This window comes from Castor canadensis, chromosome 14 (assembly GCF_047511655.1).
Source record: "Castor canadensis chromosome 14, mCasCan1.hap1v2, whole genome shotgun sequence".
Taxonomy (NCBI): Eukaryota; Metazoa; Chordata; class Mammalia; order Rodentia; family Castoridae; genus Castor; species Castor canadensis.
The window spans coordinates 35017180-35038408 of NC_133399.1; the positions used below are offsets into that span (position 1 = coordinate 35017180).

At 43.8% G+C, this 21229-nt stretch overlaps 1 protein-coding gene across 2 annotated transcripts in view; it reads right to left on the bottom strand.

Annotated features, from left to right (window-relative positions):
- Insr (insulin receptor) overlaps positions 1–21229 on the bottom strand; it is a 152824-nt gene that overhangs the window by 44297 nt on the left and 87298 nt on the right. For both annotated transcript variants that reach the window (XM_074054211.1, XM_020175647.2), the window contains exon 3: positions 6553–6874. In XM_074054211.1, coding sequence (XP_073910312.1) covers positions 6553–6874 — 322 coding nt within the window. The remainder of the gene's footprint in view (positions 1–6552; positions 6875–21229) is intronic.

Consider the following 21229-nt stretch of genomic DNA (forward strand, 5'->3'; position numbering starts at 1 on the left):
TACATTTTTCTCTCTGAGGCAATGGCAAAGCCCTGTGCCGTGCATGTTCTTCTCCCTGATATCAGTAAGAAATAAATTTGCCTTTGTCTTATCAGTAGATTGTATTGGTGATATTTAGGGACAAATATCTAAAAGTAATAGAAAACAAAAAGGACACAGTCAGGGACTAGAGACTATAGCTCAGTTAGAGTTCTTGCCTAGCACACATGTAGCTCTGGGTTTGATCCTCCAAACTGCCAAAAAATAAAAAAACAGGAAAGAAAGAAAGAAAAGAATACAGTTAGCCTTCTATCTCTAGATAGATTCAGCTAATTGAAGATTTTTTAAAAAATTCTTTTGAAAAATCCTATCTACTCTTAAGGCAGAGACCAGAAGGATCATAATTCAAGGCCAGCCTAGGCAAAAAGTTCTCGAGGCCCCATCTAACTGATTCAAAGCTGGGTACGGTGCCACACACCTGTGGTCCCAGCTTTGTGGAAAGTGTAAATAGAAGATTAGGGTCCAGGCTGGCCTGGGTATAAATGCAAGACCCTATTCAAGAAATTTCTAAAACCAAAAGGGCTGGGGCTGTGATTCAAGTGATAAAGCACCTGCCTAGCAGGTACAAGGCCCAGAGTTCAAACCCCAGTAGTGTCAAAAAAAAAATTGGAAAAAAATACCAAATATGTAAAGGCATTTTTCTTGTCATTATTCTCTAGACAATTAGTGTAACTATTTACATAGCATTTACATTGCATTATCTATCATTACTAATCTACAGAGGACTTAACGTCTACAGGAGGGTGTGCATAGCTTATATGCAAATACAGGTTGTGGATCTCTAATCCAAAAATCCACAATGTCTCAAATTTGGAACTTTTTAAACATCAACGTGATCCCAGACTATGCCACACCATTTCATGCCACAAGACTTTGTTTCATGCACAAAACTACTAAAAATGATGTATAAAATTACCTTCAGGTTATATGTATTAAGCATATATGAAATATCTTTCCTTATGTATGTACAAATATATTCCCAAGTCTGAAAAAATCAAAAATTCAAAATATTTCTGGTCCCAAGCACTTTGGATCAAGTACACCCAACAAGTATTCCACCCTTTTATATAAGGGACTTGAGCATCCACAGATTTTGGTACCTAGGAAGGTCCTGGAACCAATTCCCCCCAAAGATGGCTGCATATTTGTCTTTATCTAGGTTTCTTTGTCCAAAAGCTTCAAAAACTTCTAGAATTTCCTGAGTAAAAAGACTGCCACTACTGGGAATGTTAGGAATGTTGAGGTGACTTGTTGTGGACCCCTAGATAACTTTGGGATGAAAGCCAGTCATAAGGACCAGCTCTGTGATTAGACAATTGGGGCTTCAGCTGCCTGACCCCCAGGTTGAGGAGAGGAGGCCAAAGATGGCATTTAGTCACATGGTCAGTGATTCAACCTATGGTGTTTATAGAGTAAGACCCCAGTAAAAACTTTATCATCACCAAAGCTCGGTGGAGTTCCCTGGCTGGAGGTCACATCAAGGTACCAAGAGGATGATACATCCCTGGTTCCACAGGGCAAGGGCATGGACACTGGCTCTGTCTCTCTTAAACCTCTCTCTCCATGCCTCCTTTATAATAAAACTCTAAGTGTAGAAAGCTTATTTTAGTTCTGAGTCATTTTAGTGAATAATAAATCACAAAAACTTGGTGAGAACCCCTGAATTTATAACCACGTAGTCAGCAGTGTGAGTTTTCCAGGGATCCCCAAAGTTCAGCAGGTTTCTGAAGCCAGGGCACATAGAGTCAGGTGCTAACCCCAGGTGGTCAGGGTCAGAACTCAGACACAGCATCCCCAGGTGGTATCCAAAAGCTGGGCTGGAAACAGAATAATGACCAAATGTTTGAGTTCTCTTATTGGCTCTACACCTATGCGACAGGTGGTGCTCTAAAAGGGGGCTGGAAAACCACAATTCAGGAGCCAAATCCAGCTGGCCACCTGTTTTTGCAAATAATGCTCTATTGGAACTCAGCCATGCCCACTGATGACAGTATCACTGAATCCTGCTTTTGCACTAAAAGTCTGAATAAAGTGGCTCCAATGAAGACCATATGGCCGTCAGAGCTGAAAATATTTATTGCCTGGCCCTATGCCAACTCCTATTCTGCAGTACAGGTCCCTAAAAGTGAAAACACATCATCTGTGTTTTCCTGATGGGAAATTACAAATGGCCCCAAGTTCCTAGCAGTTCAGCCTCTGCCACCAAAAAGTGCCATCCCTCTCCCCCAACACACACCTGTTGATCTGGGATTGGCCATGTGATTTTCTGTGCCCAATGGGAGACTGGCAAATGTGATACACGCAGAGATCTGAGAGTCACTTACATACGTCAGCTCTTCATCTTGTTGGGATGGAAGACTTCATGGAGAGAGGCCCTAGCTGGTCATCTACCCTAAACCACTCAGCCAGCTCTAAGCCAGTCTAGCCAGATGACCTACTGGTCAACGCATGAAACCACACAAGTCATAAATGAGTGTTGCTTTAAGCTGCTAAGCACTAGACTGATTTGTTACACAGCAAGAGCTGACCCATATACTCATAACCCTTATGATCTGGTGGGGAGCACAAATAAACTGACAGTTGAGTGATAAGTGCCACAAAATGAGTTAAAACTGAATGGTGTACCAGAGAGCGTGATGGGGAAGGAGTATCTGAGGAGTTGGTTTATCAGCTGTAACTTGGAGGGCAGCAGAAATGAGCCATCCAAGCACAGAGGGACAGAGCATTCCAGGGAAGGAATGGCTAGTACAGAGGCATACAGGACAGAATGACCTTGGCAAAGTTGAAGGGCAACCCTGTGTGGCTCCAGCAATGGGCAAGGGATGGAATGACAAGACAGTGGAGCATTCGGATTTTGCCTAAGTGTCTTGGGAACAGCTGGACAGCTAGGCAAAGACATAGCATGATGACATGGTTTGGTTGGCTTGTGTGTGTGTGTGTGTGTGTGTGTGTGTGTGTGTGTTGAGGAGCTGGGGTTTGAACTGAGGCCTTTGTACTTGCAAAGCAGACTGCATGAGCCACACCTTCAGTCCATTTTGCTCTGGTTTTTTGAAGATGGGGGGTCTCAAGAACTATTTGCCCAGCTGGCCTTGAACTGCAGTCCTCCCAATCTCAGTCTCCCAAATAGCTAACATTATAGGCATGAGCCACTGGCACCTGGCTGGCTGGGTTTTTTTTGTTTGTTTTTAAGTTTCCTTTAGCCAAAGTAGCTTGAATAGAAGCAGAAAGAACAAAGAGACAGGTAAAGATGCTGGGGCCAGCAGGGTGCCAGTGGCTCACACCTGTATTCCTAGCAGAGATCAGGAGGATCTCAGTTTGAAGCCAGCCCAGGCAAATAGTTTGTGAGACCCTATCTCAAAAACACCCAATAAAAAACTGGGCTGGTGGAGGGCTCAAGTGGTAGAGTGCCTGCCTAGCAAAGCTTGAGGCTCTGAGTTCAAAACCTAGTACCACACAAAAAAAAAAAAAGATACCAGGACCAGCAATGGTGAGGGAGCAGGTGAAGTTGTGGAGGAATGTGAAAACTCAAATAGCTGGGAGGGCAAAAAAAGACAAGAATTTGGGGTAATTCTCCCCTTCTCAACAGATGTCCCCCACACATTGTAAACATAATCTGCACACCCAAGTATTCAGTCCTCATCTCAGGAACGAGTACCCCACTGATCCTGCAAGGCACTACGGGGTGACCATAGCTGGCGTGGCATTTTGATGAGTCTATGAGGGTTCCCAGAACTCTGCTGTGAAAACACCAAGAACTGTGTCCCAGTTGAGTCACCCAGAGAGGAACAACATAGATCTGGTCCTTTTTGATATAGAACCACATTAGGAAATGCAGCAGTATTATAAAGTCTTCCAAAATGAAAACACCTCAGAAGTAAAAATATTAATTAAAAAACTAGGAAGTACAATAGTGCCACAATGCGTGCTTATTGGCACTCAGCACTCCTTCCAGCCCTCAAAGGATGTCTTATCACAAGGAATCCATTTCCTAGGGTTTTTTCTCTAAGTTTTAACTCACCATCAATGACAATATCAAAGGAAGTTGGTATGTTTCTGGAGGGAAAAATACCTTTTATTTAAAGCCAAACATCTCTTAAACAAATGTCTCGGTAGAAGCCATGACTACCCACTCTATTTTAAATATAAAAATAAAAGCAGAAAAAGAATGAAAAGGAATATGGTCATTTTTCCCACCTTATTATTAAACTGAACCCAAAAAAAAAAAAAAAGTCCCATCAAGCTCTCAAAGATTATTTATAGAGGCCTATTTTGGTCAACAAAGCCACTTAAATTTTTTTTTAATCAAATATGACTCCAACAAAACATACTGTGCTTTCAGGTTTCATAAACATTAAAAGAAAGGTTTACAGGAACTAAAATAAAGACTGTTTTCCCTCTCACCCTCTCCACCCAGGGAAATAAAACTTCCCACAAAACACTCTCGCTTGGCTAATTCTCAAGACTGAAGAGGAAGATTTTTTACGTAAGGAGGTCAGCTCAAGGCCTCCCAACATACGTCTGTTTCTGATTTGGTTTTGTATTATTTGGTGGTCATTTATTTTTTTTGAAAAGGCCTTCCACAAAAAAACCAGGAAACAGATTTTTTTTTAACTTGGTTATGGCCCCAGACACTGAAATAGCTCATCTACGAAGCTAACAGCATGAACAAAACCGTCTACAGTGTGTGTAGGAAATGTGACTCACAACCAAAGAGAGAAAACTGTGCTATTTCTCACCCATATGGTAGGAAATGGCTTGATGGAATCATCCTTCAAAGAACACCAAAGTTTTGGGAATAATGTAGATGTAAAACTCCTCCTCCTTGACACAATGTGTTCCAGGCTTGTCCTGTCACATGGCCCAGCTCCAGGTGGGAAAACACATGAAAAACCTCAGCTACAATTTTTTTTTTTTTTTTTTGGTGGTACTAGGGTTAGAACTCAGGGCCTTGTGCTTGTTACACAAGTGCTCTACCACTTGAGCTATATGCCTCCAGCCCTTTTTGCTCTAGTTATATTCCAGACAGGGCCTTCTGTTTTTGTCCAGGCTCGTCGTGAATGATCCTCCTACCTCCAATTCTTGAGTATCTAGGATTACAGGCAGACATGAATCATCACACCTGACTTACTTGTTGAGCTGGGGTCTCACTAACTTTTTGCCAGGGCTGGCTTCAAACCATGATCCTCCTGATCTTTGCCTCCCAAGTAGGTGGTATTATACGTGTGAACCACTGCACCGGACCCCCTTAGTTATATTCTTCAGGTAAGAGTGAGGTAAGTGTATCAGTGAGGACAGTCCACAGTGGAGGAACCCAGGGGAAATGAAGGACTTCCACATATGTCTTCTGTTGTGGCACAAGAAACACCTACACTCCTGTGTTTACTGCAGCACTATTCAGAATAGCCAAGCTATGGACTCAGCCTAGGCGTCCATAAACTCATGAGTGAATAAAGAAAATGTGGTATATATACACAGTGGAGAATTATTCAGCCATAACAAATGAAATTATGTTGTCTGCAGAAAAACAGATGAAAGTGGAGATCACTGTTTTAAGTGAAATAAGCCAGACTCACAAAGACAAATACTGCATGTTTTTTCTCTTATGCAGAAGTTAGATCTAAAAAAAACAAAAACCAAACATAAATGGGAAAGTACCAAAAGGCACTGGGAAGTGGGGGGTGGGGGGGAAGTGTGAGGGAGAGAATATGATCAAAGTGCATTGTATGCATGCATGAAGAGGTCATAATGAAATACATTTTTAAAATTGCAAGAAAGACTTTAAAAGGGGAAATAGGGGAGAGGATATAAGAAATAGTAACAGAGGGGGTGAATATAAATGAAAAATAGTAAGTGAGCAGAAAAAAAGAAAGAAAAAGAAATGGAGCACAAGATGTTGGAAATATTTTCTATCTGATCCTTCGGAGAAAAAGTTTATCAACTGCATCAAAACCCAGGACTGAAAGGAAGCAAAAGTAGTAACTGAGGCCAGGTATGGTGGTGCATACCTGTAATTCCAGCCACTCTGGAGGCAGAGATCAGGAGGATAGCAGCCTGGGCAAAGAATTGGCAAGACCTTATCTCAACACAGAAGCAAGTCATGTATACCTGTTACCCCAACTATGTGAGAGGCACAGGTCGAGGGATCATGGCCCAAGGCTGGCTCTAGGCAAAAAGGTGAGATACCACCAAAAAATAGCTAATGCCAAGAGCTGAGGGTGTGGCTGAACTAGTAGAGCACCTGCCTAGCAAGTGCAAGTTCAAATCTCGGTACTGAAAAAAAAATGGCAACAGAGACTCGAGGACAAAACTAGTCAGAGCAGTTGGTAATCAACAGCATCTTGCTTTATGGCCAGTTAACTCTGGTTTTGCAGTTTTAACAGACAAACCAGCACCCCCAGTTTCTAGCACATCATTAACAGCTTTAACCATCGTCACCAGTCCCACCTTCCTCCCTCCCTCTCCCTCCTCTCTTTTCACTTCCTCCCCAGACTCACAACCACACCAGGGACTCACTTGCTGGAATTCATCGTGTACCCAGAGGGACACTCAGGGATGCACTTGTTGTTGTGAATAACGTACTGGTGGCAGCCCTGTCGCCTGGAGTTCTTGCACTTGTTGTGCAGGTCCTGGCAGAAGCTGAAGTTCACACAGCGCCAGTCCTGGAAGTGGTAGTAGGGGGGTGGGCAGGTCTCCACACACCTGCCGTCCAGGTAGAAGTTTCGGCAGGCCACGCACTTGGTGGGGTCATCAGGCTCAGAACAGTTGCCTAGGCATTCGCTGTGGCAGCACAGACCTTCAGCGGTGCAGCCGTGTGACTTGCAGATGGTGGGGCAAACTAGAGAGAGAAAGAGGGAGGGAGGAAAAACACAGCTGGTCAATGGCTTTGCCCAATTTCTGTCGGCACATGCAGCAGTTCTGGATGAGGGTTGGAAGCCAAGCAAAATAATAACAATAACAGCCACACTTCCATGCACTTGACATGTGCCAGGAGCATCTATTAACTTATTGAAGTCCTCAAGCCAGTGCTGGGCTTGTAAATGTTTAACAACCTCCTGAGGGAGGCGGCAGCAAGAACCTAACTCACAGCATTTGCCAGTTTCTATGGTCAATTTCAGGCTACCAACAGGAAGCAAGGAACACACTTGGCAAGGGATACACAGTAGCTCACCACTTAATAGCATTTCCAACAGTAGATTCAATCTGTGTCCACACACACATAATAGTAGTAAATAACCTCAAGGCACACAAGTGCATTGGGCCAGAAAGGTTGAAGGTGGCTCACGCCTATGATCCTAGCTACTTGGGAGGCAGACAGTAGGAGGACTGCAGTTCGAGGCCAGCTGGGCAAAGAGTTCTCAAGACCCCATCTCAACCAACAGCTGGGTGTGGTGGTGCATGCTTGTCATTCCAAGCCAAGTGGGAAGCTGCGAGGCGGGGAGGGGGTTGGTAAGGCAGACCAGCCTGGGCAAAAAAGTTCTAGAGACCTCAATCAATGGAAAAATGCTGAGCATGGAGGTATATGCCTACCCAGCAATGGCAGGAAGTTTAAAATAGGATAGTGCTCTGGACTAGCCTGGGCAAAAAGAGAGACTCTATCTCCAAAATAACCAGAGCAAAGAAAGACGGATGGAGGCGTGGCTCAAGTGGCAGACCACCTGTCTAGCAAGCATGAACTCCTGAGTTCAAACTCCAGTACCTCCAAAAAAAAAAAAAAAGACAAGATATATGTTTAGCAATTAATAAGAAAAAATGTCTGCACATGTTAAGTACAGATACTTTTTTTTTTTGTCTATCTTTGATGCACAGTTGGTAAACGCATGGGTGTAGAAGGTGAGGCTGTGGAGGGCTGGCTGCACTGTCGTCATCATCATTGTCATTATTACCATCATCATTAGGACTGCCCTGTCTGAGGGGATCTGAAGGCTCACATTCAATTGGAGGAAGCAATATATAAAGCAGACAATTGCCTACAGCCCACAAAGACTGCTCTCTGGCAGGACACTTGTAAGGGCAGGAAGGGGCCCATTTCCTGAACTGGGGCTGCACCAGAAGTTCAGCCTTTTCATTCACAAGAAGCGTTGTCAAAGGCCTAATAAAAACTTCCCAAATGCATCAGTGTTCCAGCCCAGACAATGCTAAGAAAAATTATCCACACTCACAGACAAAGCCAGAGGCACCCTGCCAGACAGGTCAGTCCCATGCTTGCACTGGAGGGTTCCATTTATAGGAACATCCTGGAAAATGAAAAACTATAGTGGCAAAGGAGCTGGCACTGGGGCTGAAACTGCGGAAGGGGCATCTGTGCCTTCATTGATTGTGTGACTATATAATCTCTCCCATACACATAGTCTCTCTCTCTCTCTCACGTCTCTCTCTCATTCACTTTCTCTCTCTCACACACAGTTTGTCTCATCTCTCACAGTCCCTTTCTCTCTCTCACACACAGTCACCTTCTTTCTCCCACAGTGTGTCTCATCTCTCACACACACACAGTGTCTGTCTCTCTCTCTCTCTCTCTCTCTCTCCCCTTCCCTCCCTCCTCTTTCTTTCTCTCTCTCTCTCTTTCTCTATAACTTTTACTCACCAGAGGCCTGGCAGACACCTGGGGAGGGAGGGATAGGGAGAGGCTGGTGAATGGCTGCTAACTCACAGATACACGCACACATACTCTGCTGTGTTACTGCACAGTAGGGGACTACAGACGACAGGGATATATTGTGCATTTCAAAAAGCTACAAGAAAGGTCTTCCATAGTTTTCACCATAAAGAAATGACAATTGTTTCAGGAGATAGACATAGTTTGCAGTTTTGTTTTAGTTTAGTTTTTGTGGTACTGGGGATCACACACACAGCTTTCTACCCCCTGAGCTCTACCCCCAGCTGGAGGAGACAGATAGATGTTTGCCCTGATTTAAACAGGTACAAATGTATTAAACCATTATATGGTGTACCATTAATATATATTTTTATGTACTGGTTAAAAATAAACTTTAAATTATTCACAAAACAACAGTAAAAAGGATTCATTTTACTACATGTAAAATGTACTTTAAAATAGATAAAAAGCTCAATAGATGCAGAAAAAGCGTTCGACAAGATCCAACACCACTTCATGATAAAAGCTCTAAAAAAACTAGGAGTAGAAGGAATGTAACTCAACATTGTAAAGGCTATTTATGACAAAACTACAGCCAACATTATACTTAATGGTGAAAAACTGAAACCATTCCCCCTAAAATCAGGAGTGAAACAAGGGTGCCCACTATCCCCACTCCTATTCAACACAGTACTGGAATTTCTAGCCAGAACAATGAGGCAAGAAGAAGAAATAAAAGGAATACAAATAAGTAAAGAAACTGCCAATCTTTATTTACAGACGACATGATCCTATACCTTAAAGACCCAAAAAACTCTACCCAAAAACTCTTAGACACCATAAACAGCTACAGTAAGGTGGCAGGCTACAAAGTCAACCTACAAAAATCATTAGCTTTTCTATACACCAACAATGAACAAACTAAGAAGGAATATATGGAAACAATTCCATTCACAATAGCCTCAAAAAAAATCAAATACCTAGGAGTAAATTTAACAAAGGATGTGAATGACCTCTACAAGGGGAATTACAAACTCCTGAAGAAGAAAGAGATCAAAGGAGACTACAGAAGATGGAAAGATCTCCAGTGCTCATGGATCGGTAGAATCAACATAGTAAAAATGGCTATACTACCGAAAGCAATCTAAATGTTTAATGCAATTCCCATCAAAATCCCAATGACTTTCATCACAGAGATTGAAAAATCCACTCTAAAGTTCATTTGGAAACACAAGACACCACGAGTAGCCAAGGCAATAGCAAAAAAAGCAATGCTGGAGGTATCACAATACCCAACTTCAACTATATTACAAAGCAATAGCAATAAAAACAGCATGGTAGTGGCATAAAAACAGACATGAAGACCAGTGGAACAGAACAGAAGATCCAGATATGAACCCACACAACTATACCCACCTTATTTTTGACAAAGGTGCCAAAAACAAATGATGGAGAAAAGACAGCCTCTCCAACAAATGTTGCTGGGAAAAGTGGTTACCTGTCTGCAGGAAACTGAAACTAGATCCATATCTATCACCCTGTACTAGTATCAACTCAAAATGGATCAAGGACCTAAATATCAGACCCAAAACTCTGAAGTTACTACAGGAAGGAGCAGCAAACACTCTGGAAATAATAGGTATAGGCAAGGACTTCCTTAATAGAACCCCAGCAGCCCAGGAACTAAGAGAAAGTGATGGACAAATGGGACTTCATAAAATTAAAAAGCTTCTGCACAATGAAAGAAATGGTCTCTAAACTGAAAAGACCACCCACAGAGTGGGAGAAAATATTCGCCAGCTATACATCAGACAAGGGACTGATAACCAGAATATACAGGGAACTTAAGAAACTAAATTCTCCTAAAATCAATGAACCAATTAAAAAATGGGCAACTGAACTTAATAGAACTTTCTCAAAAGAAGAAATTCAAATGGCAAAAAAGGACATGAAAAAATTCTCACCATCTCTAGCCATAAAGGAAATGCAAATCAAAACCACACTAAGATTCCACCTCACCCCTGTTAGAACAGCCATCATCAAAAACACCATCAACAACATGTGTTGGCAAGGATGTTGGGAAAAAGGAACCCTAATCCACTGCTGGTGGGAATGCAAGCTGGTGCAACCACTCTGGAAAAAAATTTGGAGACTTCTTAAAAATCTAAACATAGACCTGCCATATGATCCAGCAATCCCACTCCTGGGGATATACCCAAAGGAATGCAACACAGGTTAGTTACTCCAGAGGCACCTGCACACCCACGTTTATAGCCAAGTTATGGAAACAACCAAGATGCCCCACTACTGATGAATGGATCAAGAAAATGTGGTGCTTGTACACAATGGAATTTTACTCAGCCATGAAGGAGAATGAAATCTTATCATTTGCAGGTAAATGGATAGAACTAGAGAACATCATTCTGAGCAAGGTCAGCCAAGCTCAGAAGACCAAAAATCATATGCTCTCCCTTATATGCGGACTTTAGATCTAGGGCAAATGCAGCAATGTGGTTGGACTTGGATCACATGACAAGGGGAGAGCGCATATGGGTGATATAGAAATAGATAGAAAACCCAAAACATGAAAGCGTTTGATGTCCCCACTCCAGAGAAGCTAATACAAAAACCTTAAAGCGACAGAGGTTATCACCAGAAGGGGATCAGTAACCAGTGTAAAGATCAGTTAGAGATGAATCAACATGGGTCATAACATGTGTACATGAAAGCAATGCTAGGACTCTCTCTGTATAGCTATCCTTAACGCAACTAGCAAAAACACTTTGTCTTCCTTATTATGCTTGTCTTTTTTCTTCAACAAAATTAGTGATAAAGGCAGAACAGGACCTGCCTGGAACTGAGGGGGGAAGGGGGGAGGGGGGGGAGAGGGTGGGGGAGAGGGGCAGGGGGGATTTGTGCATGCCCAAATAATGTATGCACACATGAATAAATAATAAAAAAAAGACAGAAAAAAAATAGATAAAAATGGAACATTTATCCTTCTGGAAGGAACACAAGAAATGTACCCAATTTTATTATTGTTACTATTATTTTTTGTGGTACTGGGGTTTTGAACTCAGGGCTTCACTCTTGCAAAGCAGGCACTCTACAGCTTGAGCCACATCTCTAGTCCATTTTGTTCTGGTTATTTTGGAGATTGGGGTATTATGAACTATTTGCCCGGGTTGTCCTCAAAACATGATCCTCCTGATCTTTGCCTCCCAAGTAGCTAGGATTATAGGCATGAGCTACAGGCACCTGGCTCCAATTTGATTTTAATTTCTTTAATTACGTATGTGTACTACCCTTTGAGGAAAATAAATTTTTAAAACCTCTCCTATACAAATGAACAAATGCTACTAGTCAGTGACCCCCCCCCCAAATATTCTACTAGTGACTACGTAAGGATGGATAACAGGAGAATTAGGGGGTACAGCACAGAGGTGAGTGCTTGCGTAGCATGCACACAGCCCTGGGTTCCATCTCCAGCATCAAAAGAAAAAAATATACAAAGAAGAAATAGTTAATAGAAATCATACAAAGGTTTTGTTTTGTTTTGAGGCAGATTCTCACTATTTACCCCAAGCTGATGTCAAACTCGTGATCCTCCTACCTCAGCCTCCTGAGTGCTGAGATCACAGGCATTTGCCATCACACCAGCTCACAAAGGTTCTTTCTTTCAAAATCACTTTTGCCTTATTACAAAATCAACACAGTAGCCCAAAAGAAAGCCCAGCTTTGCTTTTATGGACTATTCAATAAATTGTCGGTATTTCATTCTTTTTTCATTCATTCAGCAAACATGTATCCAATGGACAGCATCCTGGATGTTTTCATAGATGTCTGTGGAAAACAAGGAACCTGTCCTTGTTTTGAGCAAACATCAGAACAGAGGAGCTACAGAAACGTCACCCATGACATTTCTAACGTTCTAACGTTCAGCTTATACTATTCTTACGTCCATCAGCACTTTCTTCCACATAAGAGAAAGAAAACAGAAAATCTCAGAATATAAGCAAATAGCAAGAGAAAGTTTTGTTTCACGAACTTTGTCTTTCAGGTAAACGCACATCATGTGTCTTTCTGAGCTGTAAGATATACTTCTTAAGAATTCCAATCAAAAAATGTTTCAAACAGTGTTGCCAATAATAGAGAAATAAAACTTACAGGTGCCTTCAGACAGGATGCATTGAGCAAAGCGTGGTATTTGTATTTCTCTTTCCAAAGAATTATAAACGAACTTCAGAACATTGTATAACATAATTGGCCTGTGCTCCTCAAAAGGTCACTGTTAGGAGAGACAGAAAACTGAGGAACTGTGCCAACAAAAAGAAACTAAAGAGACACTGCAACCAAATGCAAAGTGTGAACCCAGGTTGAAACCTGGCAAGGCAGGGGGGAGGGGGAAGATGGATGATCAATGGACAATATTGGGACAACTCATGACAAGACTTATTGTGACTCTGGATTAAAACACCATATCCATGTTAATTCCCTGATTTTGATCATTGTACTGTCATTGCATGAGGGAATTTTCTTGTTCTTAAGCTCCAGGGAAGAATTAAGGGCGTGGTGATTGCAATGGATTCAAGGGAAATAAAATGTCTACCATGTGTGCACATTAATATATCACAAAAAGAATGCAAACAATTGGGTAAAATGTAAGCAATTAAAGAAGCCAGACACAATTCTTGCGACTACACCAAAATAAAAAGCAACCGATTTGTCCAAAGCAAGGTTAAATGCTGTAGTAATAAAACAGATAAACGCAGTGTAACAAATAGTATGGGCACAGAAATGCTACATTCTCACTTTTTGGTTTTTCCTCAGAAGCTACGCAAAACAAACAAAAAAACACTATTAAATGTTTGCAGAGCATGACACGTTAATAACATTTCGGTACATTCCTTTCCAAAGCCTGTAGTAAAAAAAAAAAAAAAAAAAAACCTCAAGATTTATTTTTCCCAAAAGGATTTCCAGAAATTTCCAACCGAAGCAGTTGCATAGGCGCCGTTGGGCTCTTCCTGAGTGTGAATTCTATAAACTCTGTAGAGTAACATATTTTGTTTCTATTCAAAGCCTTTTATCCCATTTTGGCCCGGGACTCTGACCTCATGGGTTCGAGTCCTTCCCCCACCCAGGAACCAAATTCCTCTCCTTGGAATCTAGTAAACGATTTAATGGCGGGGTGGTGACAGCTGGGTGGTCGCACCATCGCAAGACCACGTGTCCTTGAAGCAAGCAGGCGCCCCTTTTGCTTGACCATAACGCCCCTAGCGCGCAGACGCCTTTGGAGTCGAGATGCGAAGCTCTTCGCGGATTTACGGCGCGCGCAGAGCCCCAAGGGCCCACCCCGCCAGGGCAGAATCAGGATTGGTCGGTTCGCCTGTGTGCGTGCCCGGGTGTGTGGTGGGGAGGGGGCAGGGAGGTCTCTGTCGGCGCAGGCGCAGAGCAAACTGCGGAACTCTTAGAGAAATACAACGCACGCAGAGGCCACAAAGGGGACGGGGCCGAAGAGGGAGGGGCCTTCACGCTAAAAGCGCCCTAGGATTGGCCCGTGAGCGAGTGTGCTCACGGAGGCGGGCCAAGACTGCATGAGGCCCCGCCCCCAAAAGCCAGCGGCAGCATCCGCGATCCACGAAGCCCGCGGCGCGTTCCGCTCCGCCCTTAGAAATCCACGCCGGGTTGTGTGGTGGACGCAGCGCCGCCCTCGAGCTCAGCCAATGGGCGGGCTTGCAGCCGGGAGCTCGCCCCGCCCCCGGGTGTGCGGCGCTCGGCTACCCAGACTCGTGCTTCGACTGTGGCCGCGGGCTGGGGGCGCAGAGTGGGGGCCCCCGAGAGGGTCTCTCGTGGGTGCAGGCCGTGCAGGGCTGGCCTGCGACGGGTGCACCCTTGCAAAACGCTAAGAGCTGAGAGTGTAGGGCGCATCTTGCCTCCTCCGGATGGCTTGGCTGGGCGTATGCCCGGGAGGAGATCGGGTCACCGCGTGGCAGCTCCTAGGACGGAGGCCGCCGTGGGGCGAGGCCCAGAGAGGGAAAGCGGCTCCCTAGCAAATTCTCCCACGGAGGGCGGGAAAAGGGAAGCTCCGCATCTCTGCACTGTCAGGGCAAGGTACCCTAATTTTGCACCCACCATGCGCCCATAAAACCAAGGATCATACAAGTACATTCTTTAAATTTGCAATTAATTTAGAATTACTCACCTAGCATGCTCTAGGTCCTAGGTTCCATCCCCAACACTGGGTGAGGGAGAAGGGAGAGAAAAAGTGGAGTACAGGCTACATATTTGGGATGACCTCCAGCTAATGTTCTCTGTTTTTGAAGATGCCATACCTGTGCATTCCCTGTGTATTTGCAATTCTAAGTAAACCGAGGCATGGAATGGGCATTGTCTTATAACATCCCCTCATCTGTTCATAAATACATTTTAAAATGTAGATTCCACTTCCCCCATAGTGTCAACGCATATCGGTTAATAAGATCTTTATTACTCAAACAGCAGGGCAGACTAGTGGCACCATGGAAATATATACTGTGAATTATGGGTTCATCTGTCGCTCACCCTAGTTGGCCCTATCTAGGCGCTGGGAACGCAGAAATGGATGGAGACCATGTCCCGACTCCCACGATGCATAAAAGAGACACACAGCCCCATGACTGGAAAGGCCATGTCTGTCTTGCTAATTACTTCATCCCAGAGATGTGCAAAGTAGATGCACAAGCAATCTCATAGGGGAAAAAAAAAAACATGGGGGAGGAGTGATTGTAGCTTTACCCAAGCAGGAGCGGAACAATGCTTGCAGATGTGTGAATCACTGGGGATCCATAAACAGTTGAGAGTTGAAGGGCAATATATGGGCAGAGGAGAACAGGGGACAGGCCTGGGAGATTGGAGTCAAGCTAACTTGGATTTTACTCCACGGGAGGAGCCAAAGAACATCAAACTGAAAGGGCACCACCAGATCCACATTTGGGTGCCACTTTTCTGGCTCTATAATGGGTAGATGAGGAAGACAGGAGGCAGAAGGAACAGGAAGGAGGAGGAGGGCTTCTGAAATGCTCAGGACTTACCTGGATGAGGCCCTAGCGTCCACCCTGGGAGCTGGACATGACTCCCAAGAAATAAAGAAGACAAGTGCTGATATTTGGAGGATCTGGGTTTGAGGTGTAGAGTCTGAGACATAAGGGCTGGGGAGCCAAGCATCCACACCAAACTGGCTGTGTATTTTTGGATGCCAAGTCACAATGTAAGCCACCCAAGCTTGCTCTGAAAACAATCACTCTTGCAAAGGTACAAGGATGGGGGGGGGGGGCCTTGCACATTTTTGAAGTTTTTCCTAGTGTGTATATAACACATATGCATTTTAGGCAATTAACTATAGGAGTAACTTTGTTTTCTTGGCAATTCAGGGCCTCATGCTTGCTAGTCAAGCAGCTCTACCATTTGAGCCACTCCCCAACCCCTTTAGTTTTTAGATAAGATCTTGCTTTTTGCCAGCCTAGTCTTGGCCTGAGATCCTACTTACAGCCTCCTGTAGCTGGGATTACAGATGTGATATATCACATTCAGGTTGTTTTATTGAGATGGGGGTCTCTAGCTTTTTCTCAGGGCTGGCCTTAAACCACAATCCTCCCAATCTCTGCCTCCAGTGTAACTGGAATTACAGGTGCAAACCACCATACCCAACTGTAGGAATAACTTTTTTTTAAGTGGTTACCTTTCAGCTTACTCATGTTTTCTGCTTTTTCAGTCAATATACACTTTTTCTCGGTACTGGAGTTTGAACTTGGGGCCTTACTCTTGCTAGGCAGATGCTCTAGCCACTTGAACCGGTCTTCCAGCCCTTGTTGCACTGGTTATTTTTGAGATAGGGTCTCACTCTGCCCAGGCTAAGGTGAACCACAATCATCCTGTTTGTGCTTCCCACATCACTGGGATGACAGGCACATGCCAGCGCAACCAGACATTGGTTGAGATGGGGTCTTGCAAATATTTTTGCACAGGTTGGCCTTCATCTCCCATCTCTGCCTCGGGTAGCTGAGCCACAGTATCATAGTCCAGCCTGTATCTGCTTTCATTCTTACTTTTCTATACAACATTTGTTCTCCTCCCTTTTGTTCTTACATTATTTTCTTGATTCTAAAAGCACTGACCAATAACATCTCTGTACTGATAGAAAGATTCCACATTTGTGTATTGTCCAGTTCCATATTGACTAGCCATATGTGACTACAAGCACTGGAAACTTGGCTAGTATGACTGAGAAAACAAATTTTTTATTTTCATGTGGCCAAGGGCCACTCTTCAGGGCAGTGCAGATCTAAAAAAATTCAGCTGTTAAATTCGTCAGTTCTATTTGTGTCTTAATCAGTTTATCTCTGCTAATTTATTATTTCCTGCATCCTGTAGAGGTTTTTCATTGTTTATTGTCTCATTGTGGGGATTTCTCTAGATAATCATTAAAGCTCTGTATTTCTCTGCACATCTTCATTGTCTTAAAATAGTCTCCATTTGCGGCACTGACATCTTCCTTGATCAAAGTTAAAGATTTTTGAGTTGGGTTTTTTGTTTCTTTTTTGTTTTGTTTTGGCAGTACTGGGGTTTGAACTCAGGGCTTCATGTTTGCCAGGCACATGCTCTACCACTTGAGACACTCTACCAGCCCTTTGGCTTTAGTTTGTTATTCAGCCTAGGACTGTGATCCTACCTCTACCTCCGAGTAGCTGAAATTATAGCCAGGAGCCACCACACCAGGTCCTATTGTTATTTTAAATGATCAAGTGGTAGAAATCAGTTTTATATGGTTTTTCAGTTAAGCTTTTAAAAATTAATTTCCATCTTTTTTTTTTTTTTTTTTTTGGCAGTACTGGGGTTTAAACTCAGGGCCTCATGCTTGCTAGACAGGTGCTCTGCCACTTGAACCATTCCACCAGCCCAACAATTAATTTCAAATTATGCTTACTGGCATCCTGAGATTAGGACCAGTCCAATGTCTGGTTTTGTTTTGTTTTGTTTTTTTGGAACGTACCAAGTTTTTTGTCTTGTGTGTTTTTTCAGGTTTAACAGATGACTGGTTTTCCTAAATATTCCAAGAGCACTTTAAAATGTGTATTGTTTGCAAGGTGCAAATTTCAACCCATATCTGTTACTGTGATCTTATTAGCCATGTTAATAAAAGCACTGAACCACGTTCAGCCTCCTTGTTGCCTAATTGAGATTTATCTAAGTGATCCAGGCTGTGCTGGGACTTACCCTTGAGGTTTCTCATTTTCTCCTTCTGCATCTCCACCAACTTTCTCTCTTTAGTGTGAGTCTATGCCACTTGGCCCTAGTTGAGGATTTTCCCTTCAAACACTACAAAAGCTTTTTTCCTCCCCGATGATGCCTTGTGCCTTGAATTCTTGGCTTATCTTTCTCTGTTCATGTTTCACCACATGTTTAAGCTTCCTGGTCATTTTTGAAATTAGGTATGACAACTTGCTCGTGGTAGGAGAGAGAGACCACAGCTTCCGTGGGAATGAGAACGACAGAGTTAGAAATAGTCTGAACTGCAAGGCGGGTTTCCCTGGGGACAATCTCCACCATAACATGCTTGGCTCACATGACCAATGGCTTTTCAATAACAAGTACATAGTAGGCTTGGATACATACAAGTCAACAGATGGCACCAAAAGCTAGCAGAGTTTAGAGAAAATTACCTCAACAAAAGGACAAACATAAACATCAGATTTTACTGAATGTCTACAGGGATGCCATGAGGGAGAATTATCAGTCAGGATGGAAATATACCTATTTCAGATTCCATGGTGACAAAAGGGAGACAGGCCAATAGCAATGGTTCACACCTATAATCCCAGCTACTTGGGAGGATTGTGGTTCAAAGGCCAACCTGGGCAAAAAGCTAGTGAGGCTCCATCAGAACCAACAAGCACAGTACGACACAACTGTAATCCCTGTTATGTCGGAAGTGTAGGTGGGACGATTATGGTCTGAGGCCAGCCCCAGGTAAAAACTCAAGACCTTATATGAAGAATAACTAAAGCAAAAAGGGCTGATGCTATGGCTCAAGTAGAAGAGCCCTTCCCTAGCAAGCCGAAAGCTCTGAATTCAAACCCCAGTACCACCCCTCAAAAAAGAAAGTGGGGATGGAGACAACTTTTCAGTTTATTTTCTGATTAAGTTAGTTCCTAAAGCCACAATGGCAATTCTGTTTTCCACTGTAGAAGAGCAGCACCACGTGTCATCTCCATAAGGGGAGCTCCCGGCCTTGTGTTCCTGAGGGCACCTCCCATATGTGCACTTCAGAATGCCACTTACAAAATGATGGCGTTCTCTGATAATCCGGGAGTGGGGGATGGGGGAGGGTAGAGCCCTGTCTTGGCCATGTTTATCCCAACTCGACAAGAGAATGTGTTTGCCACCTTGCCTCTGGATCCTCAGACTTTAGCAATTATTCAGGCCCACTTTGCCGCTCTCCATCTCCCCAATCAAACAAGCTCTAAACCTGGGACTTCCTGACTGCACCTCTATCCTGGTTACTGAGAGCCCTGAGGAGGCAAAGAAAGGAAAACAAACTCGCGCGACTGCTTCCCCCAGGATTGGACACAGCCACAACCTGAGAAAGACAGACAGCATTTCCACCTCCAAATTTAAGTCACCTAATGGGAAGAATGCTTGTTGGTAAAGAGACTCTTCTGCGAAGCCATGGTTCCCCAACCAAGATCAGCAAAGACCACGCTCTGCTCTCCTATCAATATTAACTCATAGATAGATTGATTTCAACACCGTGGAACTGCTCTGATAACCTTTTCCACCTTTATAGACAAGCTATTTGGCTGATTGGGGCAACCATATTTCAATGCAGTTATTTTCTTAATCAGAAGTTTACTACGGTGTCACATGACTATAATTCTAGCCCTGGGGAGGCTGAGGCATGAGAATCAATAGTTCAAGACTACACAGAGAGACCCTGACTCAAAAACAGAAAGCAAAATCAAAATTTACCAGACAGCGCAACATGGTATTACTTGATCTATCTTTTTAATCATCAGATCTGAGCTCCCACTAAGCAACAGGAACCGCATCAGCTCCCAACACAAGCCAGGGATTGCAACAGGCACTGTTCCACAGCCTGGAGAGGAGACCAGGCACATGTAGCCTAAGAACATTGAGTTACAAAGTGTGACCTGCCCCAAGCAAGTTCCCAGGAGACTGTTAATTTCTTCAGAAATTTATTCTATGGAAGCCAAAGCTTACTTTCTTGCATTCAACATTCAGAGAGCCACGCACCAAGAGTCTGGCTGGGTTCTCTTCATTGCTTCCTCACCTTCCCTCTCCATGTTCGCCAGGCAATCAAGCCGAAGGACAGATGGACTGCTGGCCACATCTCCTGATTTGTCCACAGCCAGGCCTGGGATAAGGGTGGCAAGATGAGCTAGGATAAAACTCTACAAAGTCCAAACTGACTCTCTTCATTAGACCTAGAACCCACTTTAGCCTAAATTACCAAAGTGGGGTCAAGACAGACATGGGTTTGGAGCAGACGACATGTACTTACTGGACTCTTCTATACCTCAGTTTCCCTATGTGTACAGGGGCACAGTAGCACTACCTTGGGTGTATCTGAGTATCAGATGGAACAAAATGAGGGGAGACATGCTCAACACAGCACCTGGCCCTAGCAGGACCCAAGAAAGGGTTTTCAAAAGTATTGAGGCAGGCTAAGATTAGGGAAAGTTCGGAACTCATAGAAAAATACTGCATTCCAGATTGACCATGCCCTGGTTCAGGGACCACCCTCACCTGGCCAGGAACCGCCCATGCTCCCCGAACCCATTGATTACTGGATGGAAATCACCTGGTTCTTCCCTGCCCATAGATAAGCCTAAGTCTTAAAAGCACCGGGAGAAGAGAAGCACACTCTCTGCCTCCAGATTCCACCTGGGCCCCACTGTGCCCCTTTTGTATTTCCCCTCCCTAACTTTTAAGAAACTCCATTTACACCCACATGTCCTGCCATGGATTCTTCCCTGAGGGACACAGAGAATTTGGAAGTCTTCTCATCACTGACTGCACCCCGCTGCCAATAGTATCATCTGTACCAGGAGGAATTTCAGCCTCAATTCTTCCAGAATAATGCTGACAACCTCTACAACCCATGAAAAAGGGAAGGTTGCATGGAATGAATGACCAAATTTCAGCACACAGCTAGCACCTTTAGTATCCTTCCTCTTGAAGCATGCTTGGAAAACCTGTGTTCACCCCCATTTTTGTGAGTAACTCTCCAATTGTCCATAAATGGGAAGCAGCCTTGGTATTTCTGGTGACCTAAACTGGTAACTCATTTCCTAAGTCCACCCCAACACTGTGCTCTCATACACCCCAGGCATGAGAGGTGGAAATGACCCCAACTGTCCCACAATCAAGTCCACACGCCTCCATGTGTCCATTCAGATCCCACATTCCCGTGAACCCTCCACTCATCTCTCCTCCAAAGGGCACAGCCTGAAAGAGTTGTCAAGGGATCTAAATAAAACAGGCAATGTGCTTTTTTTCCCAAAAGCACTAATATGTCAAAAAATAACCACACTTCCC